The following is a 24,837-nucleotide window of genomic DNA, read 5'->3' as shown; positions in this document are numbered from 1 at the left end:
TTCCACTGTCACTGGTGGATGGACGGGTGAGGGTCAGCAATCCAGGACAGACTGCTAAGGCTCCACCTTCAAGACCCGACCCCTGCCCTCCCCTGGGTGGGCACCGGGCCTCCAGAAGCAAGTCGCCCACTGAGCTATGCACCCTGTTCTAGGCCCCAGGACTTACAACTCCTGACATTCAGACTAAGGGGGCTCCTGATTCCGGGGTCCTGGGATGGAGCCCTGAGTAGGGCTCCGTGCTCAGCGGGGAGCCTGCTTCTCCCTCTGTCCCTCCCCCTGCTTGTGTGTTCTCACTCTTTCTCTCTAACAAATACATAAAATCTTCAAAACAAAATGAAAGAAAGTAAAACAAAACCTTGGACATAAGGATCATGAGTTACCTTCAAAACTTTATTCTTGAACATTTTTAGAATGATTTGGTTTTGGTCTTTTGCATTTTTTTTTCCCCCAAATGCCTCCCACTGCCTTTAGGAAGAAGTACGAGCTGATCTCCATGACCTCCTCTACCTGCCTCGTCGCCTATAGGCCTGACCCCTCCGTCTGGGGCTCCCGGAGAGGGAAAGAGCCCAGCAGTGAGAACAGCACACGGCACGGGAGATCCAGAGGCGCGTTTCTGGCCGCAGACGGGGAGAGATAGGGGTCCTCAGGGGACTGCAATCAACAGAACCTTACTCTTTCACAGTTCTGGGAGCCAGAACTGCAGAGCCGAGCTGTCAGCCGCACACTCTGTCCAAGGCCTCTGGGTGAGCACCTGCGTCACTACTCCCAGCCCCATCTCCCGGGGCGAACCCCGGCACTGTCGCTGTGCATTCCGCGTCTGCGGGATTTGACTCCCACGTGAGCTCATCTCAGCTAATCACATCTGTAAAGAAAGGTCACATTCACAGGGGCTGGGCTTAGGACTTCAGCATGATCTTTTTAAGGACACGACTCAACCCACAACACTCACTGATGAAGAAACCAAAAAAACGTTACAACCCACTTCGAAGGGAAACTCAAAACACAAACACACACACAGGCCATCACCAAATTTGTAGGGAGATGCACCACTGGTCACTACCCAAAAAGCAACCATCAGCTGCTTTCCACCAGACAAAATTAATTTGCATTTCAATGAACAAGAAACGTTTGCATTGCAATCAATTTTCTGCAATTACAGAGCTGTAAAATAGTTCAAAGATAATGAAAGACAGAAAATCTGGAAGGGAGAGCCAACAGGACACCCAGCAATTTTTTTTTTTTTTTGACATTACAAAGTCTTTTGACTTACAGCTTCTCCTGACAAAATTCCAGGCATACACAGAAGTAGAAACACCAGGATTGCCCACGCGTGTCACTGAGCTCTAACAAAGGTCAGCGCCAGGCGCCCTACGTCCACACCGACAGCAAGATCTTGCAGCAAATTCCAGACACCATCACATCATCTCATTCACAAGTAATCTAATGAGTAGTTCTTAAATATTTTAGAGACAGAAATGACATAATCCTACTGAATTTTAGAAAAATCTGTCTGGTTGCCAAGTAGAGAAGGACTGAAAAAATTAGCCGAGGCCGAAAGCCGAGCTCCAGCTGCTGCACACGCGTGCACACACCACACACCGTGTGTCCACCACATGGGGCACACGCCACACACGCACACACACACAGCACATGGCCCCTTCCCGTGGGTCCCTCTGCACCCGACCTGACGGCTCCCCTCTAAGTCAGCCCAGTCCCTAGGCCCTGCCTGCCAGGGCCCCCCTCCCCCACCAGCCTGGAATCTCAGAGGCTCCGGTTCTCAGTGGCCACCTACGGCCATCCTCAGCCCTCTGTCCACCTCCCATCCACCAGACAGAATGATTGCTTCCAGACACAAATGCGGACACATTCCTCCTCTGCCTGAAACTCTCTGCAGCCCCAACTCCCACAGACAGACCCATCAATGCTCTCGGGCCTGCCCTCAGCCTCCCCCTCCCCACCTCCAGCCTCCCTCACTCCCTCCCCAGGTACCGCGACCCAGCCCTAGAAGCACAGCCAAGACGCCACCTCTCTAGGAAGCCCCGTGACCCCACCAGTGTGGATGCATCAAAGGCAAGCCACTGGCACGATGAAGACCACCCCAGAATGGAACTTCCGGGGTGGGGGGTGAGACCTACGTGTCCCTGAATCTTCAGGAACACGCACCCCCCAACCGGGACGCTCACGAACGTGTTGGATGAACCACAAGCAGTCCTGCCACCAGGCCTGGCTCCCACCATTGAGACCTCCTTAGGGCCTGTCCAGGTTATTCTTTAGGAAGGGTACCAGGGGCTGGGGTCACCGCGCTTGGCCAGCTGTCCTGTCTTCTCTCCGGCAGTGCTCAGAACCAGCCACTGGGTGTCAGGCTTGGGCTGCTTTGCACAAAGCCCACCTGGCCTAGGAGACAGAGGGGCTCCTGCCCATCACCCCCAGCCTTCGGGAAAATGGCTGCCCCTCGTGCGTTGTACAGAGCTAATCTGAGAGGCCCTCTTGGGAGAGGGGGGCTGGTCACCCTCCTTCCTGTGAGTGGGATGTTGAAAGCCACAGGGCCACAGGCTCTTAAGAGGGCACAGCTAACCTGGACACCAGGTGTGACCTGTCTGGCTAGGGTTGTCACGGCGACTGAAAAGCTCATAGGTGGGTGGCAGCTGGGCCCTTGCTGACTCACCCAGGGCAGGTGTGGGGCACACAGACCTGGCAGCTCCTGGAGCTTCAGCAAGAGGCCGGGTAAGACAGAAATGCTGTCTTGACAGAGCCCCGAGGACATACTAACAACACCACAGGCCTCCAGTCCAGTAACAGGACAGAGACAGAGCCCAGGGTAGCACTTGCAGGGACTCTGCATCCAAGAAGGGGACCCTGCGGGCCCTCACCGCCCCCATCCCCCATCCCCAGGCTGGCCTGTCTTCAGCTGGGTCTGCGGATCCCGCCTCCGCCCCTTCTCCTGACCACTGCCAGGGTAGTAGCAAGAAGCCCCCCATATGCCCTGGACCAAGGCCCTGGCCCAGCCCAACCTAAGTGGCAGCCTCCTTGGGGCTCAGCCCTCAGGCTGGGGCTTGGCACGCGCACAGCATGCCAGTATCAGTGTCTGTCCCTTGGGCCGGCAGAGGGACCAGTGAACTAAAAGCGGAGTCCAGGGCAGCCCCACCAGCAGGAGGCCCAAGGCGGGGCAGGGCCGGGGTCAGCAGGCTGAAGCCTCCCTCCACTCCCGGGGCACCCTTCCTTCAGCAGCCGACACCAACTTGTGGCACAAACAACAGGGCTGGTACGGAGGACAAGGACTGGGAGGGAGAGGCCGGAGCCAGCTCCAACGGCTCCCAGCTGAGCCCTGCCCCCTCGCCCACACCACCCCCAACTCTGGACTGCTTCCCCTGGACCCGGGCACAGCCCCTCAAACCCCTTCCCAGCACCCACAGTGCCCCCTGCCTTGGAGCCGGGCAGACCCCCGGCCCGCTGGTCTCCACCATGGCAGGACCCCATGCACCAGCCACAGAGACTGAAGAGAAGGTGACGGTGGAAGTGGAGCCCCTGGAAAATGTGTCCCCAGGGGGACAGGGGAGACTCAGGAGCAGGAACACTCACTGCGGCCGTGCGCTGACCCAGAGTGGGGCCCGGGAAAGTCTCCACCGGTCACGTGTGAACATGAGCAAGGCCGAGCGAGATGCCGCGAACACAGGCCAGGGAGCACACGCGTGTCGCCGGCACCTGTGCAGGAGGAGGCGGGGCAGCGAGCATGGGACCCGGGGCCCCAGGCCTGCCCTGTCCACCGGGCCCTATCACCAATGCCCTTCCCGCCGGAGATGGCCCCTCGCCAGTGCCCGGCCTCGGGGACCATCCCGGACAGCCGCACCCCACTGTCTGGATGTGAAGACAACAGGCACTGTGGGGCCGGTGTGGGCAGTGGGCGTGGTACAGGGCCCAGGGTCAGCAAAGCTTCTCCATCAGGCTCAGGCCGGGCTCCATCGTCTGAGCTTGGGGTCGGTGCCAGGCAGGTGGGAAGGGGCAACCTTTCCTAGCAGGACCCGCAACTCTGGCCTACCAGCTGCCGGCTCGGCTTGTCCTTCCCTGCCCAGGAGTTGGGGAGGCCCTGGGAGACGGGAGAGCTGTGTCCCCCTGGCCTCACTCCTCCAACATCCCCCCACCCCCGCATCACCGGCTCACAGACAGCCGGGTTCAAGGTCAGCACGTCTGGCCACACCTGTGGGAAAAGCCGCTGCCCACACCCCCCAGGGACCAGAATCAAGCTGAGCTGTGTGGCAGGAGCCCCACACGGAGGGGCGAGCCCTGTCCGCCTCCAGGTCCTCCCTCGCCCTGGCCTTATGGCCTGAATCGTGGCTCTGCAGCAAAGTTATAAGCCCAGACCAGCTTTGCCTGCCCACTGACCTTTGCATCAACGTGTGGACGGACGGCCTGTTCCTGAGTCCCTCTCTGGCCCAGGGTGCTGGGCCATTCCAGGCCCGGGTGGAGGGAGTCAGACACATCCGCGGTCTCCCAGCCCCCACGCGCATGTTTACATACACAGTATGCCTGTGACCCCCTCCTCCAGAGACACATCGGGCCGCCCCCTCCCCCCGCCCTCCCTGGACTCTCAGAAGCTCTGCTGGAGGCCAGGAGCAGACATCCCTCCACTGCCTTCCCCAAGTGCGCCAAGCCCCCCTGGGAGACCACCCACAAACTCAGGCGGGCCCCCAGGTCCCACCGATTAGGGCCTGTTTCTGGTTGTTGGAGCCTGGGCAGCAAGAAGGGAAAAGTCACACCACGAAGCCTCCGGTCTGTGGCTCCACGTGAGGCCCCCCACCTCCCGCTCCGAGCTGCTGGGGGACGGGAAGCAGCAGCCCCAATGAGCCTCCCAGGCCGAGGAGGGCCTGGGCTGCCTTGGGGGCCATCGGCCTCCATCCTGCTTGGGTGTTTCTCAGCTTGTGTCTGGAGGGGGCAGGGGAGGGGCACGTGGGGCAGGGCAGGTGCCAGAGCCCAGGCAGGCCATGAGCAAGCAGCCTCAAGGCCCGGCCAACGCTGCCTCAAACCCTGCTTCCCAAAGGCCTCGGGGGGGGGTTGGTGCCGCCCACAGCCAGCCGCACTCTGGATGCCCTGTCCTCTGTCCTGGCTGCCCGACAGACCCCCAGGGCAGGGCTCCTGCAAAGGACCCCCCAGCCTCCTTGGTCCTCTCCGCCCCTCACCCCCAGACCCTCTCCCTCTGAGGACCGGCAGGACCATCCTCCCCCCTCCAAACTTCCACACAGACAAGAGCCAGTACCCCCAGTACCCCCGGTAGGGCAGACAAAGCCCGTGGCCCCTTCCTCCCCACAGGCGTCTCCCACCCCTGTGGCCCTCTTTGCGCCACACACACACAAGACCCTCTGCTCTGTTGCCCCGTAGCGTGCCTCGTCCTAGACCACAGCTCAGGCTGTCCTGATGCTTCCCTTCCACAGCGTGGGGGTCATTGAGAGCAGACTGAGCAAAAGCCCCTGTGGAACCCCTGTCTGGCTACCCCAAGCCTCTCTCACCTTCCTTGAGCAGGTTCAGGAACCCCCGAGCCATGTCGTCCTGGGCACAGCTCAGGGCCCACTGGCTGTTGAAGGAAGGGAAGCAGCTGGGCGCCCAGGGCCGGCGGGGGGAGGTCCTGTAGGAGAGGAGCCCCCCTCTGTTTCCTAAACCCAGAGCTCTCTCTGCTTCCCTGCAGAAGAGGGAAAACCTGGTTCCCATCGTAGGGAAATGGGCCCTGAGTCACTTGCCCATTTCCAGTGAGCTATGCTCCCCGGTTACCCACTGAGAGCCACCGAGACCCAGGCACTCTAAGCAGCATTTCCCCTGAGGGGCCTCAAGCTCGCGCTGTCCCTGCTCCTGGTGAACCAGTGAGGGGGAGGCAGGAGGGCGGACAGGCCTGGATTCCAGCCAGCAGGACACGGCCCCCCCCACCCCCCAGGCCTGCCTGCACAGGGCTGAGACAGGGCACAGGGAAGCCGTGCATGTGCATAAGCGTGTGTCTCCGTGTGTCCATGTGTCTGTGTGCGTGTCCGCAGGTGCCCGTATCAGTGTGTGCGTGTGCACATGCGGAGACCCAAGTCAACCGGTTTAGTCAGGGTGGAAAGTGACTGCCACACACAAACGACCGTGAGAATAAAGCTGTGGAGGTGAGGGCGTCTGGCCGAGCCCCACACTAAGGGGGCAGCCAGCCTGGCCCACCCCGCTCTGCTCCTCTGTCTCTCTCTCACCCCCCGCCCCTCCGCTCCGGCTCTGTCTGCGAGGGTCCCGACTCCCCCTGCCTGCCACGCTGGGCCATGCCCCTCCCTGCCCCTGCTCTGCTCTTGGGGGGGCAAGACCACCCCTGGGGTCTCTGGATCTGCTTCCCCGAACACGTGAACCGTCGCACACAGCGATGCGCGAACCTGGGCTCACCCACACCTAGCAGGACGCACACCGCCTTCCACGGCCCCTCCTCCGGGGCTCCTCTCCACGGGCGGGAAGTGCCCCGCCTGACTCATTTCTGAAAATGGAAATCAGTTGCACAGGCTGACCCTCCCCAGTGCCAGCCCACAGAGCAGATGAAGGGCTGGGGGAGTCGGGGCTGGGGCTCGGGGCCCTGGGCCACGGTGTCGCTGTGGGGCCCCTGAGGCTGGGAAGAAGCCTCTGGGATTCATTGCCCCTGCCAGGTCGGAGCCGGCTCCCGGGGGTCCTGGGCACCCACAGCCGGGACCCCCGTTCCCCTCCAGCCCCTGCTGCCGCTGGGCCCCCCGCCCTCCCCTCTTCCTGCCCCCCGTCCCACTTCAGATGTAACAGGCTAAAGGGAAGCCGGGCCAGCCCCCAGGACAGACTCAGGAGAGCAGAGAGCCTGTCTGGGAGGGACTCAGAGTCCCAGACCCCGCCAGACACTGGGGGGGTGAAACCCGGACTCAGGGTAGCCTCGGAGGGAGCCCCGTGAGGGTTCTTCTCCTTCTGACCCCGGGCTCTTCCCCCTCCCAGGGACTTTAGAAAGACTACCTGGCCCAGAGAAAGTTGGGGCGGTGCTTGGTGTCTTGCTGCGAAGGGGCAAAGCAGGAGGGTTACGCAGGTGCCCTCAGGGGCAGACCGTGCTGGGAAGAACCCCCACCCCAGTCCTGGTGCTCAGGGCAAGACAGGACACCGATCGGCTCCACGCTGGCCAGAGGGCACACAGAGCCCTGGCCCCTCCTAAGGTGATCAGGGAACGGGGACCCCAGGGCGCACCCCTCCCAGGGAAGGCCCACAAGCAAGCCCAGAGTGGCCAGCCGCTCAGCACAGCCCAGCACTGGCTGTACAGCCAGGGGAACGGGGCCGTGCGCGCCCTAGGTCCCAACCCTCTCTCTGTCCTGCATCTGGTGTTCGGGAGCCATGAAATAACCCTAGCCCCACCCCCACAAGAATCCCCAATTCAAGAAGTCCAGCCCCAGACTGTAGGAAGGAGCCGCCCACAAGCCTACTCCTCAGACTTCCAGCCCTGGCCTTGCTGGTTCTCAGCCCAGAGCGCACCCAGGCCACAGAGCCCCCCTCGCCCTGGGTACCCAGGGTTCAGAGAAGCAGGGAGGACAGGGCTCCCTCCTGTCTCAAAGAGAATCTCCTCATTCAAATCTGTGACATCTGGGTTCCTCAGGGGGTGAAGTCGGTTCAGCGTCCACTCCTGGTTTTAGCTCGGGTCATGATCTCAGCGTCGTGACCTCAGGGTCGTGAGCTCAAGCCCGGCGACAGCTCCACACACAGCATGGAGTCTGCTTAAAAAACTCCCTCTCCCTCTGCCTCCACCTTGCTCACAGGCTCTCTCTCAAATAAACAAACACACCTTTTTGTAAAAATAATCTGTGAAATCTGAGGGTGTTCGTGGGGACAGTAAATTGCCCCGAAGTTCTAGCCACAGGGCCCTACACGCCCCAGAAACCCAGGCCCACATTTCCCGCAGGAAGGTGAGTGAAGGCCCACGGGGGAGGCCCGGGGTCCTCCAGGACAGGCAGCAGGTCTAACCTGGAGGGTCCCCTGTTGGGTGCAGGCTCTCAGCCCTAAGGCGGCGGCGGGAGCCCTGGCTGAGGCTTGCAGGCCCCCCACACCCCGCTGTGCCCCTCTCTAGGCCCACAGCATGGGAGGCTGGTGCCCTGGTCACGCCCTCAGGCCTGGTGGCCTCGGGGTGCTGGGGCAACTACCCGGGCTCCTATCCTGACTCAGGCCCTGGGAACACGAGACTGGGGTGCTGGTGAGGGGAGAAGGCAGGGGCGAGCGTGGGAGACCCTGTGCCGGCCGCAGGCAGCCGTGTCTCCGCAGAATCATGCAGAGGAACCTTCCAGAACTGCAGCAACCCCGGGGTCTAGGTATCAGTGAACAAGACTGTGAGAGTGGCTGGTGGCAACGGGCAGCTCACGGAGGGACCAGGAGGTGGACAAGAGGCAGACGTCTCTCCGCAGACATCCACCGCCTGTGTGGTTGCTGCCCACGCACATGTTCTTCTCTCGACCAAAAAAACCCGATGAGAGAGAGAGGAGCTGGGTTGTCTGTGAGCAAGAAATTCTGCTTCCACACAAAGACATCCAGACCCTCAGATCCCTCCATGCAGCTGGGACCTATACCGAGCCCCCCAAACACAGGGACAGAGCTTCCCCCAGAAACCGCATGCACATACGAACACACTTGCACACGCACAGGTGCACACACTTTTACACAGATAAGGGTGCCCAAGTCCACAGAGACCCACAGACGGAGGCACAGATGTGCTCGGTGGGGCACGCAGACATGGCCCCTTCCGACTGCCAACAGGCCCGGGCACTCCAGAGACCCCGCACTGCACACCCCCCCACACACACAGGAACACGCACTCACACAGGAACACGCACACGCACACACACGCACACACAGGAACAGGCACACAGGAACATGCACGCGTGCACACAGGAACACACACACACAGGAACACGCACACACAGGAACACGCGTGCACACACACACACACACACCCCAGGGCCGCTGGCTAGAGAATCCACCCAGGCCCTTGAGCACCACGGGGACCCTGGGGATGACGATAGGTACTACCACAGCTCCTGCCCCCACTGCTTCCCAGCGCTCCAAGTCAACCAGCGGGTCCGCCTCCCTCCTTCACGGCTCCTTTGTGCTGGTACCAGCTGCCGCCAGGCTGGAGACTCACTGGGAAGCCAGCCGCACTGAGGCTGCTGCCCAGGCATGTCCTAAAAGCTCCCCGGACGGCAGAGAGCTGACAGGGACCCTGGCAAGAGCCCGTCAGTGGGCGTCACCTCCCTCCACCACCCCTGCCCCAGCCGGCACTGGCCTCCTGCACACAACCACCGGGGTCACCAACTTCTGGTCACATGTCATCAGATAGGTCAGTGGGGCGAAGAGCAGGGGTCCCACAGGGCTGTGACTAGGAGGGCTCTGGCTTCAGGACCCCTGGATTTGAGGGGGGAACGGTGAGCCTGGGAGGTGTGTTTGCATGGGCACCGCCTTGATCCCATGTAGATTACATGTGGGTGGTGGGCAGGACAGGGGAGGGCGGAGAGAGACTCCGTGTGTCCTCAACCCCGGCAAAGTGGCCACGGCCTCTGCCGGAGAGCATGAGGGGCTGCTGTGCTAAGCTCAGAGTCAAAGACCAAATGTCTCTTTGTCTCTCCGAACCCAGCCCCAGGAGGCCCCTACCCAGCCTCCCCACTCCCAGGCATCGCCAGCCGGCCCAGGGTCCCACCTCAGGATGCAGGCTGCTGGCCTGGGTCCCCCTGAATGCAGAGGCTCCCCGTTCCAGGCCACAACAGGCACCAACCACACTCGGGACGATGGCACCAGGCCCAACGCCACCCTCCATGAGCTGCTGCCGGCCGTGTACTCCCTGACCCACTACCATGTGCTGACAGGCGACACAGCTCTCTCCACGTGATCCTGAGGGGCCCAGCAGGAGGACGGTGGCCCACGTGTCCATCCTGAACCTGGCTGTTGCCGTCAGTCTCTTGGTGCTGGTGCTGCCGCCACTGCTGCCCCAGCCTTTCAGGGAGCCGCTCTGCAAACGGGTGCCGGCTGTCCAGATTCTCTTCTCCAGCACCTACTTCCTGGCTACTGTGAGTGTGGACCACCACCCAGGATGCTGGCCGCCATGAGGTCCCGCCCCGGGCCCCGGCACACCCTCCTGGACAAAGATCAGCCTGTGTCTGGGTCGAGGTCACCATCATGGTGCCCTTGCTGTGGTCCACAGCAACCAGCTGCAGGCCACGAGCTGCAGGCTGAGTTCCCCAAAGCCTGAGAGAGCCTGGTTCAAGGCTGCATCCACATGCTGGTCCTGGGCTTTGTGGTATCCTCTGTGTGCTCTGTGTGGACCTGCCTCATCGGCTGTGGGCCCCGCAACTGCACTCCACAACCAAAGCTCTGGGCAAGGCCGAGCAGAAGGCGACCGGCCTGGTTCTGGCTGTGCTGGCCATGGGCCTGCTCTGCTGGACGCCCTGCCAACTGGCCTCCGTCGTGACCCTGACCGCACACCTGCTTCAGCCGTCCCTGGCCATCCGAGTCTCCTGGGCCATCACCGGTCTCCAGCCCAGGAGCTAAAGGAGCTGTGCCAGCTCGCATCCCAACACTTTCCTCTACCCTTCCTGGGTGAGAGCTTCCAAAACACCTTCCAGAGCACGTGCTGGTGTCCAGCAACCCGAGCACCCCTCCCACCAGCGCCCCGGGATATCTTAGGACAAGTGCTGTCCCTTCAGAGGAAGGCCCCACTTGCTCACATCCCATCATCGCCTTCTCCAAGCAGCGAGAGAAAGACTACGAAGGTTAGCCACCACACCTGCAGAGACAACTGTGAGCCTGTCCCTGTCCAAGTCGGCCACCTGGACAGCCCCTGGGTGAGAGGCTGCGGGGTACAAGTCCTGCCCCCACCCCACCACGCTGACCCCGGCCAAAGCTCTTGGCACAACAGACATCCCGACTCTACTCACCGGCGGAAACACAGACAGACAACCAACCTCCCCACATGCCCCTTCCCCATCCTCCTTGCCAGCCGTGATCTGGAGGAAAGAAACCCAAACTGTGATCTCTTCGAGGGGACGCTCAGGCTGGCTCCTCCCCAGACAGTACGAACAGATGATCAAAGTGGGAACACCTGGGACAGGAAAGCCACATGTTACTGCGAAGCCACAGACTCAGTCCGCAAAGGCGGCCACGAATTGCACACTCATCGCTGGAAACTTGGATGGCATTTCACCAGGAAACCTGTGCCCCTCTTGTGACCTCTCTTGACCTCCCCCTGCTGTGGCCCCCACAAATCCTGCTCTAGGACCCAGGGCCCTTCTGCTAGGACCTCTGGACGCCCACAGTCTAGAAAGGGCATCTATGACGTGGATGGGCTGGCACCTGGACCCCTTTCTCCCTGGGTGTGGCCTGGGGCCTAGATTCTTCCAGCAGGAGCTCCACGCTGAGCCTCCAGGGGCAGGGAGGGGACACTGAGGGGCTGGCCACTCAGAGACCATTTTCTTCCAGGAGTTGGGAAGAGGGGACAAGTCCCCTAGCAGGCCTTGGCCAGGATCCCCAGCCTTGGCGCCACGGCTCCCAGCTGGTTCTATGCCTGGGGTTCAGGCTGTGCTACCTGGGGTCACTGGCACCTCTTAACACCTTCCAGAGCTCCCGGGGCCCAGACCGGCTGCCGTCCTCACGGCGGGGAGCTCGGAGCAGTCTGTCCCCTGCCACGCTCCACCCACCATTCACCACCCGTGAGGTCACCCCAAGGTGCATGGCCACTACCTGTCCTACATTCCAGCGTCCCTAGTCACGTGTGTCCTCGGAGCTCAGACCCGCACGCATCCCTCTGACCTCTCTCCTCTCAGCCTGATACAATTCAAACACTCTCTCCCCCTTCTCCTCCTTGACAACACCGTGCTCCGTGGCCGTGTAACAAACTTCCCCAGAATCTATCGGCTTGAACCCTTGTCTCATAGCTCCCATGGGCCAAGGATTCGGGAGCAGTTTTGGAACGGTTCTAGCGCAGACCCTCTCCTGAGGTTAGGGTCAGGCCTGCGGCTGAGGCTCTGGATGAGAGCCACAGGTGCTGCTTCCAAGGAGGTCCCCGCGCACGGCCTGCGGCAGGAGACCTCAGGTCCTCCGCATCCAGACTCCCCCCAGGGCTGCTGCGGCAACCTCACTCCCTGGCGGCTGGCCCCAGGGGGCGAGCAGGTGGGCAGGGAGAGGCCAGAGGAGGCCTCGATGCCATTCAAGACTGTCCTGGAGGCCACGTGCCACATTCTGTTCATTGGGAGCAAGTCCCCAAGCCCAGCCCATGCACAGGGCCTGTGGACATTTGTAAACCATCACTCACACTCACATCTCTCCCTGGAAGGCTCTGAGTCCTGCTCCCCGCAGTGCGGTCACTCCTCTGCAGCAGCAGCCCTCCGCACCGCCCGTCCCTGGAAGCTTCTTGAGGAGAGGAACGGGGGCTCTCAACGCCCATCCGAGGTGTGAGCGGGTACAAATGAGTGAGAGAACAGGGCGCCCGAGCCTGAGAAGCCGTGGGAACAGGAGGGGAGGGGGGGGGCGGCAGGGGCAGGCTCCTCACTCCACCCAATGCACCTGACCCTTCAGGGCCCATCTCCCTGCAGATGCTCACTGCGGGGCGGGGCGAGCAGGTTAGGGTACCCCCACCACCCACGTTCCCCCCCGCCCCACCGCACGTCTCCCCAGCACTCCTCAGGTACCCGCTGCCGTAGGCCCCTCATTCCCAAACTTCCCCGTGATGCTAAATGTCTGTTTGAACAGCCAAGTGCCCATCGTTAAGGTTGGTGTGAAAGTGCACACCAGCCCCTCTGCAGGGGCCAAACACTTCCCCCCCCGAGCTTGCCCTCGCACTCCCTCTGACGTCCCTCTTTCCGAGAGGGTCACCCACCCCAAGGGTCAACCTGGACCAAACTGGGTCCACACCAGAGCCGGAGGCATGTCCCCATCTCAGGGCCACCAATGGAGGCTGTTCTGTTCATCTTCCAAACTCTGCTGGGTCTGCTCAAGGAAGGGGGGAGGGCTGGGGCAGGGAGGAGTCGGCAGGGACTCAGTGGGGTGGGAGAAAGATGAGGCCCCGTGGGAAGAGCACACCCCACCCCGACCCACAGGGAGCCTCTAGCCGCAGGGGCAGGATGTAGGAGCCGTAGCTGGTTGTTCAAGGAGGCACTATTTGTGCTGAAGGAAAGGAAACAGACCTCCAGTGCATCACGAAACCACAGCTTCTGGAGGTCACAGCCTGGCAGCCTCCAAGGGGAACATCCCATGAAGACAGAGCCCGGCCAAGTGAGGAGCCCAGAGCAGGTGGAGGACTCTTCACCCCAGAGGCCCACCCCACGGGAGTCAGAAACACCTGCTCAGTGGGAAGGGGTTTATGGTGGCCCCAATGACCCCTGGAGACAAGATTCGGGTTGGTTCCGTGTGGGGAAACGGCACAGGCCGCATGCATAAATAGCGAAGCGACAGTCCCACCAGCACGCCCCGCTGGACGGCTCCACCCCCCCAGGAACGAACCCCAGAGCTGGGGCTCCCTGAAGCAGGACAAGCCAGCCCAAAGTCAGTGCTTCCTGTTCCCTGCAGGAGCCCAGACCACCTGGCTGAGGTCAGCGGCTCCGCTCACGGGTGGAGGCAGGATGGTCTCTTCCGGTGCTGGGTTTCCATAGTTTATCTACAGGAAAGAGTGTCTGCAAATTCGCCAGACGGCAGCTCCCTACCTCAGAGCAGGAAGGGTGCTCCTCGGGGCCCGCAGCAGGGAGCCCCTCCCCGGCCACGGTGTTCCGGCTCCAGACCCCTCTCACAGTGGCAGCGGGAAGCTCGCCCCCCGCCCCCAAGAGCCCTGGAGGTTTGTCAGTGACACGGGCCAGTCGCCAGAGAGGCAGAGCAGAGCCCGTCCCCACGGCCACTCCGCTTCCAGGTCCACAAGGGTCCAAACAGGGTGCAGGGCCTGTCGGCTGCAAAACTGCTGACCTCTGATTTCAAGAGAGCGGCGGAGGACCCAGGGACAGAGCACAGCAGGGCGCCCCTCCCCTCCAGCGCTGTGCAGCCAAGACCAGGGCTCCGGGGCTGTTTCCAGAATGACAAAGTGGCCTAAGGTGACCGAGCAGCCCGCTGTCCCTCCAGGCCACACCCCTGGACAGCCACATCTGTGGCTGACGGTTCTTTGTGCTTCGGGAGCAAAAGCCCCTCAGAAGCTTCTCAGAGGCGGGCGTGGGGGACAGGGAAGTGATGACACTTGAGGCCCAGGCAAGTCCGTGTCGGCAGCTCCAAACCCCAGGGAGGGATTGCAGGGCCCCCCGCAGAGAGCACATGGCACAGGCAGCAGGTGGTCCATACTCAGAGCCCGCAGGGCGCCGTGGGGGAGAGGCCAGCAGAGTCCCATCAGGGTTATGGTGTTGGCAGGGGCTCTGGCCGGGCACACTCATGGCAGGTGTCGCCTCTCTGCTACGTACTAGGAGGGCGGCTACCATATGACCTGTCCCATGATGTCACCAGGTTCTCTGAGGCCACGCAGAAGTCTGCAAGTCCGGCAATGCCCAGGAACCAGGTTCAGGGTCAGCCTAAAGAGCAGTGACCTGGGTGAGCTCCGTGTTGGGTGTTGATGGGCTCTGCGGGCTGACAGGCACCATGGGCAGGTCCACGCCTAGTCATGCGGGCCGTGGTACTGTCTCAGAAGTCTTGCAGGCAAGGGCCACGTCCTTGGCAATGCTGCGCACACGGTCGGACACCTGCGTCTCCCGGCGCAGGGCCGGGGCACAGCAGAACTTTCGGAAGCAGGCCTTGAAATTCTCATCCAAGAAGGCATAGAGGATGGGGTTGAGGCAGCTGTTGACGTAGCCGAGCGCCGTGCAGAAGCGCAGGACAGCCACAGCAGCCTCGCTGCCCGGCTGCACCCCCAGGCCTTGTGCCAGCACGAAGACCTGCACAGGCGTCCAGCAGCCCACAAACACGGCCACCACCACCAGCACCAGCCGCGTGATGCGCCGCAGGTTCCGGTCTTTCTCGCGGGAGCCGGACAGCAGGCGCACGCCACGCAGCCGCCGGATCATGAGGCTGTAGCAGACGGAGATGACAAGCACAGGGATGATGAAGGAGAAGAGGAAGATGCAGACGGCAAACACGGGGCCCCAGTAGTCCTGTGGGGCGGGGATCTCCACCAGACACTCGACCTCTGCAGGGAGAAAACCAGGGTCAGGGTGGGTGGACCCGGAAGGACGCTCTGCGACCCAGGCAACAAGACCACCGGGGAAGGGGGCCACCCCTGACCTTCATCCTCGACCTGCGCCGAGCCCATGATGGCAACAGGAACACCGACCACAGACGCCAGAGCCCAGATGGCCACGTTGACAGCCTGAGCCTTGCTGGACGTCCGGACATCGAGAGCTCGGATGGGGTGGCAGATGGCCACATAGCGGTCCACACTCATGGCGGTCAAGGTGAAGGTGCTGGTGAACATGTTGTAATAGTCTATGGCAATGACTGTCTTGCACAGGGCATTTCCAAATGGCCAGAAGCCCAGGAGGACGTCCGTGCCCTGGAAGGGCAGTGTCAGCAGCACCAAAGTGTCTGCCAGGGCCAGGTTAAAGATGTAGATGTTGGTGGCCGTCTTCATCTTGGTGTGTCTGCAGAGGACAGGGAAAGGAAGGCTTCATCCAGTGCCCGTGGCCGGACCTGGCAGCAAAGCCCAGAGTCCTTCTTATTGCCGCCGTGAGGCGCTCCCAGTCTGAGGCCCTTGTCAAAATGCAGGTTCCTGGGCCCAGCATAAGGGCGTGGAGCTGGGGAGCAAGCAGTCCTCCCAGCACACACAAAAGGGTTCCAGACCCAAAGACTGGTCTGCTTTGGAGAAGTTGGATATGGAGGGTATCGGGGCACACATCCGCGTGGGATCAAAGAGGTAGGACTCCTGAGAAAAAGAGCCTGTCCTCCTCCCTTGCAAGTCTTCCTAAAGACCCTTCACGCACTACAAGGTTGGCCTTACAGACACCAGAGATTTCTAAGGGCTCCAAAGTCTGTAAGAGGCCATCCACGGCCATCACAGCCCATGTTGTGGTCTGCAGATAGAGACGGGAAATGGCGACAGGAATGGGAGAGGAGCGAATGTGGTCTGGCTGTACCCAAGGAACAGGTCTGGGGACATTACGGCTGCTTAATAATTATCTGTTGACTAAATTAATAGTAAGAATATTGGTGATGGTGGGGGGTGGGAAGGTTGGGGGTCATAAGTGTGGGGAGGTGGAAGTGGGGGGTGGGGGGGTGGTGACTGTGTGGGTGGAGGTGGAGACAGCAGTGAGGTCGTGGAGATGAGGTCGCAGAGCTGGGGCGAGTGACGGCGGGGATGACCGTGTTGGCAGCAGCGGCACCAGAGGTGACGAGGCTCCATGTCACTGAACCTCCTATAAGAGGATCTGGGTCAGTTCTGCGTCTTAGAGAAAGGTTTGTAATCAGCACGAACAGACCTGAATTATGACCAAACAACAGCACAAGGACCACAATAGCAGACACCTGAGCCAAGCTCGCCACGTGGATTTCATTCTCATTTAAGATTTTATAAGATTTAAGATTTTATAAAAGGCTATACTGGTCCACACTCTGTATAGGAGGACACTTAGGCCCAGAGGATCTAAGTGGTCTTAAAAAGAGCAGGCAGGGGGGCGCCTGGGTGGCTCAGTGGGTTAAGCCCCGCATCGGGCTCTCTGCTCGGCGGGGAGCCTGCTTCCCCCTGCCTCTCTGCTGACTTGTGATCTCTCTCTGTCAAATAAATAAATAAAATCTTTAAGAGATTCATTTTTTTCTTTTTTTTTTTTAAGATTTCATTTATTTATTTGACAGAGACCACAAGTAGGCAGAGAGGCAGGCAGAGAGAGCTGGGGAAGCAGGCTCCCCGCCGACCAGAGAGCCGGACACGGGGCTCGATCCCAGGACCCTGGGATCAGGACCTGAGCTGAAGGCAGAGGCTTTAATCCACTGAGCCAGCCAGGTGCCCCATAAATAAAATCTTAAAAAAAAAAAAAAAAAAAGAGCTGGTGAAAAAGCGGATCAAGAGAACCAGAAGACACGGACACATCTGAGAGAGGACTGCTGTCAAAAATATGCAAAAAAAAACGTTAAAACTCAACAATAAGAAAACAGAAAACCTGGGGTGCCTGGGGGCCTCGATCAGTTAAGCATCTGACTTCTGGTTTGGGCTCAGGTCCTGATCTCAGGGTCCCGGATGGAGCCCCATCCGGAGCTCCCTGCTCAGAGCCGGGTCGGCTGGAGAGTCTCTCTCTCTGCCCCTCCCTGGGTCTCTCTCTCTCTCTCAAAAAAAAAAAAGCCAAAGACGCACCAGACACCTCACCAATTAGAACAGGGAGCTACTACCGCAGACTCCTGGAACAGGCAAAAACCCCGAGCGCTGGTACCTCCGGCCGGCGAGCGTGCGGCGCAGCAGGAACCGTCGCTGTCGCTGGGGGAAGCAACATGGCACAGCCGCCTTGGAAGACGGTTTGGTGGTCTCTTACCAAGCTAAACACACTCCTTGATATTTACCCAAAGGAGCTGAAAACTTACATCTACACCAAAAAAAGACCTTGCACGCAGATGTTTGCAGCTATGTTCATAACCGCCAGAACTTAGAAGCCGCCACGTCCTGCAGTGAGTGACGAGCGAGCTGTGGTAGGTCCAGAAAATGGAGCAATATTCAGAGATAAAAAAAACGAGATATTGGGGGCGCCTGAATGGCTCAGTCCGTGAAGCGTCTGCCTTCGGCTCAGGGCATGATCCCGGGGTCCTGGGATCGAGTCCTGCGTTGGGCTCCCTGCTCAGTGGGGAGTCTGCTTCTCCCTCTGCCTCTGCCCAGCCCTTCACTTATGTCCTTTCTCTCTCCCTCTATCTCTCTCATGAATAAATTTTAAAAATCTTAAAAAAAAAGAAATGAGCTAGTAAGCCATGAGAGCACATGGAGGAAGCTTAAATGGCAATCACTAAGTGGAAGAAGCCGTCTGAGAAAGCTGCAGTGTACCATTCCACTACATGACCTTCTGGAGAAGGCAGAGCAATGGAGACAGCAAAAGCCCTGTGGTTGCCAGGGCTGGGGGCGGGGGGCGGTGAGAAAGCAGAGCATGGAGCCGTCTCGAGGCAGTGAGACTATTCTGTGTGATGCACACATGTCAGTACGTATTTTTCAAAACTCACAGAATGTACACCACGCACGAGCCGTAGTGTCAACTATGGACTTGGGGGGACCAGGTTGTGTTAATGTAGTTTCAGGTGTTTTTTAAGATTTTATTTATTTATTTGACAGAGAGGGAGAGATCACAAGTAGGCAGAGAGGCGGGGGTGGGGGGACGGCGGGGAGAGGCTCCACACTGAGCGGAGAGCCGGATGTGGGGCTTGATCCCAGGACCCTGGGATCATGACCTGAGCTGAAGACAGAGGCTTAAACCCACTGAGCCACCCAGGTGCCCCATAAATAAAATCTTTAAAAAAAAAATAATAAAGTCTCTTAAGAAGAGCAGGGCTTAAAAAAAAAAAAAAAAACAAGAGCAGGGCTTGCAAGTGGTGCCTTGGGGCAGCCGATCCCAGTCCGAGGGGTCAGAATACATTGTTCTGACACACAGGCTTGTCCTTGCCCATCAGTGTCTCTGGGGACCTTCTCTGTCTGCTCTGACGAGGACGAGGATGCGGCTCTGAGTGTGGATGCCCCACGGCAGAGGAGAGAGACAGAGAAGCGGTGATGACAGGAAGGGTGCAACAGACCACCACAGGCTGGGTCACTTGTCACCTGCAGCACACCCCCCAGCCACAGAGGGCCATGGGAGCCCGGTCCCCTGGGGTTCAGCACTACAGACAGACAGCTGCTCTTCCCTGCCCCCTGCATAAGCATGTGCACCTTACACACCAACACACACCTTGCATGTGTCCACGTGCACACTCACACACTGGTTTTACACACGTGGGCACTCACACTGGTGTGTGCGGGGGCACACTTGCATGTGTGTGCTTGTACACACGTGCCCGGCTATAAGGTACACATGTATGTGCACAGGCACAAAGCTCCGCACGCTAACTCATGTGTGGACACTCTCACCCATGCACATGTGCAGACACACATGTATGTGCGTGCACTGTTGTGTACTCACCTGCATGTGTGCACTTCACAGATCTGTGTGCTCACCTGTATGTGCATGCTTGTACCTACGTGTATCCATGCACACACACGCACACATGCACTCCCGTCCTCACAACGTCCCCATGCTGTTCCTATGATGGCCCCCTCTCCTGCAGCCTGGCCAGCCCTTCTGATCCCCCAGGCTTTCCCAGTCTAAGCACCAGCACATGCTGGAGTCGACCCAGACCCCGCCAGAGCCGAAGGGGAGGGGCTTCGGGCAAAGCCCCAGCACCGGCTGGGAACCTGCTGAGCCAGAGCTGCCTCTCAGGGTCACCGTGAGATCCATGCGATCTTCCCACAATGGCTGGACGAGGAGCTGGGCCCCCGCGTCAGGGGGTGTGATCTGTCAGGAGTCAGGGGGACATTCGATCGGGGACACGGCTGCACCCCCCCCCACCTACCAGGACCAGGGTGAGCAAGACCCTCCCTTTCCTTCTCCCCCTAGTCCTGTGCCCCCGCCGTGAAGACATGAGTACCCAGGGCCTCAGACCGACCTTGCCCCTGACGCCACCCGACAGGATGACCAGAAATTGAACGGGACAGTGCAGAACCTCTACCCGGCAGGCCCACCCCCACCCAACACAGCCCCCTGCCTGCTTCCCCTCTGTAGCGGCGCGGGGGGGGTCCCCAGCCTACCTGAGGATGACATACATGACGAGGCAGTTCCCCAGGAGTCCCCCAATGCAGACAGCCAGGTAAAGCCCCACAATGGTGACCTTGAGCCCAAGGGGCAGGAATGCGGCGTGGCTGGCGTTGAGCAGAAGGTGGGGGGGCAGCAGGCTGTGGTTGGGGCTCAGGAGGGACAGGTTGCCCTGCAGGTGGCCACTGTAGAGGACCTCCCAGAAGGGAGCAGGGAAGAGGGACTCCATTCTGCCTCCCTGTGTGCAAAGCCACCTTGTGCCTGGAGAGAACAGGGACACATGACCACAGCACCTGACCCCTCCCAGCCTGGAGGCCTCCAAGCACAGGGTGTGCGGCCCCCGCCACCCCCCTCCACAGCCACGGACGCAGAGGCACACACACACACGCAGAAACCATGGAGACAAGCAGACCTGTGTGCACAGACAGGGATGTGTCTAGACGCGTGTGTGCAGACGAGGACGCGGTCTCGCGTGGCCAACAGTCTCCTGCATGGGACTTGCGTGTGTAGTCACACAGTCACACACCGACACACGTGTCCACCCACAGTGGCTCAGGGGCACACAGATAGCCATGTGTGCACACCACCCACAGAAACGTCCAGACCTGACCTCGGGCACACACAGACACAAAAGGGGCAGACACACCCAGAAACCCGTGGGACACAGGACACGACTCCCTCCTGCCCCTCCCCAGTCCTGCCCGAGGGCTGCAGTCTGTCCACACCGGACCCCAGACTCCAGACCCCCGACCCCCGCTCCCCTGCAGCTTAGGCCTTACCTTAGCAACCTCCGTGGGAGCCGAGGCTGTGGCGGCTCTAACCCTCAGCCCCGCCGGTGCGGGTCTGGGGTGCCACTGCCCGACCAGCCGCAGGTCCGCGCGGGGCTGCGGGGCTGCACCGGGCTGCGGCGCGAGCTGCTTCCCAGCAGATGCCAGACCAGACGCCGCAGCCTGGCGCGGAGCTGGGGGATGGGGCGGAGCCTGCCGCTCCCGAGGAGGAGGGGCCCTGAGGGCGGGGTGAGGGGCCGCAGGGAAGGGGGGTCGCCGCCTCCCCCCGCCGCCCCCGCACTGGATGTCCTTTGAGCGCACACTGCGGGACGAGCGACAGAGAGCAGCTCCCACACACGGACACAGGGACGCAGATCCACACGGGAACTGAGTCGAGGGTTAGACATACGCACAAGGACACAGGGACAGGGGACAGAGAGTCAGGGGGACGCCCACAAGACGCACAGACCGGGACACAGAGGCGGGGCCTTGTCTACCACACAGAGACACTGCCTCGGGTGGACCCAGACCAGCCCGGGTTGGCCCAGAAAGGGCCCCTCAGCGGTGTCCCCGGCGGAGCAGGGGCAGGCCAAGAGGAGGGTGTGTGCGCAGCAGGACGCCTGCCTGGCCAGCGCTAAGTGGGTCCGAGGCTCTTGGACCAGCAGGGTGCCTTGACTCCACGGTGCACCCTGTGTGCCCACTGTGCACTCCACAGGTCCACGGTGGAGACTCATCTGTCCCTGCACGGAGGTCACCGCCATCAGCATCAGCTTTCTGCAGGCGGGAGCGTTACCCCTCCGTGTTGTGAAACCCAGATCCGTCTGCCACTTTGAGACACACCAAGGGTGTCTCTGCCCTAGCTGGGTTCCCAAAGCGACCCCTGAGCTTCATCTCCTCACAGCCTGGGCCCCTAGTACCCGTGCAGCTGAACAGCTCCCATGGAGCTGCCTCCTTCCTGGCACTGGGGTCACATGCTGTGTGGGTGACCCCTTAGCTGAGTCACCAGCCTCCAAGTCATGAGGTCCTTCTTCCTGCACAGGCTCTACTCACAGAGCCTAGACCCTGCCTGGAGCAGCCATCTCCAAGGATGGAGACCTGGTTGCTAGGCGACTGGCAGCAGCGTTGCTAGGATACCTGGCAAATCAGGAGACCATGGAGCAGGCAGATGCCCTAGGACTCAGCATCCCAAGCTGTCCCACAGGACTTTCCTCTGCATCTTCACTGTAGCAGGTTCAGGGACAGCATGGAGACCCAGGGCACAACCACGGAGACACGCCCTCGGGACATGCAGGGACACACAGGCTCACACGCCCGCAAACACACATTAAGATGCCGAAACAGACACATGACTGAACACACAAACGTGGGTTCGGAAATGCACACACACACTCACAGGCACAAACACATGGGCCACACACACGTGAACCCACACCAACAAGCACTTGAGGCACATGAGTGGCAGGGCAAGAGCCGGGAGACACACAGATGAAGACTTCCGGACCCCCAGGAGAAACACACGTGCCCCCACACCCTCCAGACGAAGCCAGAAGCAGGATCCTGCTGACCTCAGGAGCCCGAGGAGGCTTAGCCCCCGCAGCCTCCCCTCCCTGGCAGGAGCCCACGGAGCTGCGTCCCATGGTGGCCTTCAGTGGCTCCCCGCTCAGGCCCAGACCAGGGCAAGAGGGGGCCGTGAGGCTGGTCTGAAAAGGCCCATGGGAGTGCACCCAGTGGGCCTGGCACAAAGGATAGCCAGAGGCAGATCCCTGGTCCCTCCCAGGACAGTCTCAGTCACCCGGCCCGTGAGTGGCCAGGCTCGGAGGCTGACTGTACTCCCTGAGCACTAAAGGGACCCCACGGAGGGGGCCGGCAGCACAGAGGATGCAGCCCAGGCTTCTCTGGACCCCCGAGCAGCCATGCTGAGACACCGAACACAGGTGTCTCACAGGAGACAGCAAGGGACAAGTTCTGAGAGAGCACTTGTGTCCCATGCAGGCCAAACAAAACGCACCTGTGATGTGGAAACGTTAGGGTTCGGAGCCGACGGCCAAGAAAGAATTCTTCAGTGGAAGAAGGTGTGTTTATTAGTGCACAGGGACAAGACCCGTGGGCACAGAGAGCTGCACGGGGCTTGTGAGGACAGGCCGATTATACACTTTTAAGTGGGAGGGGTTAGGGACAGCACAAGCCTCTGAGGTGTTTCAGAAGCAAGGTTTCCAGGACACTGAGGGGGTTAGCTACTGTTAGGAAAACAGTATTATTACTGTCTAGTAAACCCTCAGTCATGGGACCTTTCCAGTGTATACTGGTGGGTCATACGCCGCCAAGCGCCAACATACCTTTGGGGAGTAGAGATAAAGGAAGTTTCCAAAGGAATTTTTATATGTTAAAGTAGACTCAGGGGTGCCTGGGGGGCTCAGTCGGTTAAGCATCCGACTCTTGATTTCCATTCAGGTCGTGATCTCAGGATGCTCTGGGCTGAGTATACAGCCTGCTTGGGGCCCTCCTCTCCCTCTCTCTCTCCCTCTGTCCCTGCCGCCACCCCCACCCACTGTACTTGCCCACCCCCTTTTTATCTCTCTCTCTCAAGGAAAAAAAGTAGATTCACGGGACCCCAGGATGTTGGTTAAGATCGCCTTTCGCTCTTAGTGAAGTGTCAACTGGGAGCACTGAGCTCCCCGAGGAAGGTCAAGGATTTGTCCGTGGGTTTTAAGTAGTAAGTGATGAGGGAGCAGGAGGCCGGCTGAAGACAAAGCAAAAGCCGGCGCCTTGCACCCCCCTCTCCACCCGCTCCCCTCCATAATATGTGTAGCATTCCTCAGGCACCCCTGACTGCCATAGACGATAAACAGATAGTTACCTTGCAGAGATCACAATCCTGCAAGACAGGAATCTCCCTTGCTCTGCAGATGTCCTGAGATCTACAAACACGGAGGTTACCTTCTCAATAGCACAAAGTTCCAGAGGCAAATAACTCTCAGTTCCTCAAGCCCTCATGTCTCCCTCCCACCATAAACCGGGGGAGGCTGAGGTAGAAGAGAAGGTAAATGATCGCAGGATCCTAACACCCACCAAGGACCTCCCAGCTATCTTGATGTTAGTGCCTGACCTAAAGATCAAGCCACAAGGGCAAGGCCTCCCCACCCCCCCACCCCCCCCACCCCGGCACCTTGTAGGCCCTCTTTAGCATATGAAAACTCCCTGAAACCTCGCTTCCCCTCACCTTCCCCCAGCCGCAAGGTATATAACCTGCCACCCCTCACAGCCCAGGGCAGCAGCTCTTCCGGCCCACGGGTCCTGTCCCCGTACTTTAATAAACCACCATTTTGCACCCAAGAGGTCTCAAGAATTCCTTCTGGGTCATCGGCTCCGGACCTCAGCCCACCGAACCTCACCTAGGTTCTAAAACTTCATCAGTAAGGACATTTCATTTTTCTTTGGCCTTTGCTTCCCATATCACAGGGAAGCCAGGGACAGCCCAAAGCTCACCTGAATGAGCCCAGAATGCGTGTCCATAAACCCTAGCTTGAGCTGCCTGGGCTGCACTCGGGAGTCATGGCATTTGTGGCCAGACCTGGGTCCCAGAGAGATTTACACCCACAAAGTGGGGCGAGTGCACTTTACTCTTGCCTAGTGAGTCAGGGCAAGGGAGCACCACCACTCACAGCCACAGGCAGGCACGCTGTCCCCTCCCCTCTGCCTCAGCTTGCTTCCCCATCCCTGCGCTGTGCTCAGGGGTCCCGGTACAGTCACCGGAAGACACAGAGCAGCCACGCCAGGGCAGGTCAGCCCCAGCCCATTTGTGCTGTTAAAAAGTAAAAGGGCAGGGCGCCCGGATGGCTCAGTGGGTTAAAGCCTCTGCCTTTGGCTGGGGTCATGATCCCAGGGTCTTTGGATTGAGCCCCAGAGTCGGCTCTCTGCTCAGGGAGCCTGCTTCCTCTCCACCCATCCACCCCTGCCTGCCTCTCTGCCTACTTGTGATCTCTGTCTGTCAAATAGATAAATAAATAAGTATTGAAAAAAAAGTAAAAGGGCTTTAACAATTCTGAGTTTCATCATAATAAATTTGTTTGAGTTTAGCTTTACCATAGTTATATAATTAAGGCAAGAGGAAGATGGAGCTGTGTGTGACTTTTCAATATAATGTTAAACTCCGTAGTCACTTCATAAAGCTTTGAATTTTATTTTGGCGTTTTATTTGCAGGCTCTGGGGCCATCAACATGCCTTTAGCTCTCAGCATCTCCATCAGCCCTTGAAAAACACGGGTGGCGCCTCCGCCACCAGCAAGGTGTGGGAAGGAGCTGGAAGAGGCTTCTTG

The 24,837-nt window shown here is 59.9% G+C and overlaps 1 protein-coding gene across 6 annotated transcripts; it reads right to left on the bottom strand.

Moving 5' to 3' along the window:
• Positions 1-13,172: 13,172 nt before the first annotated feature.
• OPRL1 (opioid related nociceptin receptor 1) lies at positions 13,173-21,443 on the bottom strand. Of its 6 annotated transcripts, XM_082746546.1 has the most exons (5): positions 20,534-21,443; positions 20,167-20,305; positions 19,751-20,015; positions 15,232-15,587; positions 13,173-15,136 (listed from the first exon to the last, which is right to left on the bottom strand). In XM_082746546.1, the coding sequence occupies exons 3-5, from the start codon at positions 19,981-19,983 to the stop codon at positions 14,613-14,615; spliced, it is 1,113 nt and encodes a 370-aa protein (XP_082602672.1). In that variant the 5' UTR covers positions 19,984-20,015; positions 20,167-20,305; positions 20,534-21,443; the 3' UTR covers positions 13,173-14,612. The 6 variants fall into 6 exon arrangements, with proteins under 6 accessions (XP_082602672.1, XP_082602671.1, XP_082602675.1 ...); XM_082746545.1 differs by lacking the exon at positions 20,167-20,305 and having other exon boundaries at positions 20,534-21,292; XM_082746549.1 differs by lacking the exons at positions 19,751-20,015; positions 20,167-20,305 and having other exon boundaries at positions 20,534-21,291.
• Positions 21,444-24,837: the final 3,394 nt, after the last annotated feature.

This window comes from Mustela nivalis, assembly GCF_964662115.1.
Source record: "Mustela nivalis genome assembly, chromosome: 8".
Taxonomy (NCBI): domain Eukaryota; kingdom Metazoa; phylum Chordata; class Mammalia; order Carnivora; family Mustelidae; genus Mustela; species Mustela nivalis.
This window is presented reverse-complemented; position numbering and strand designations above follow the sequence as displayed.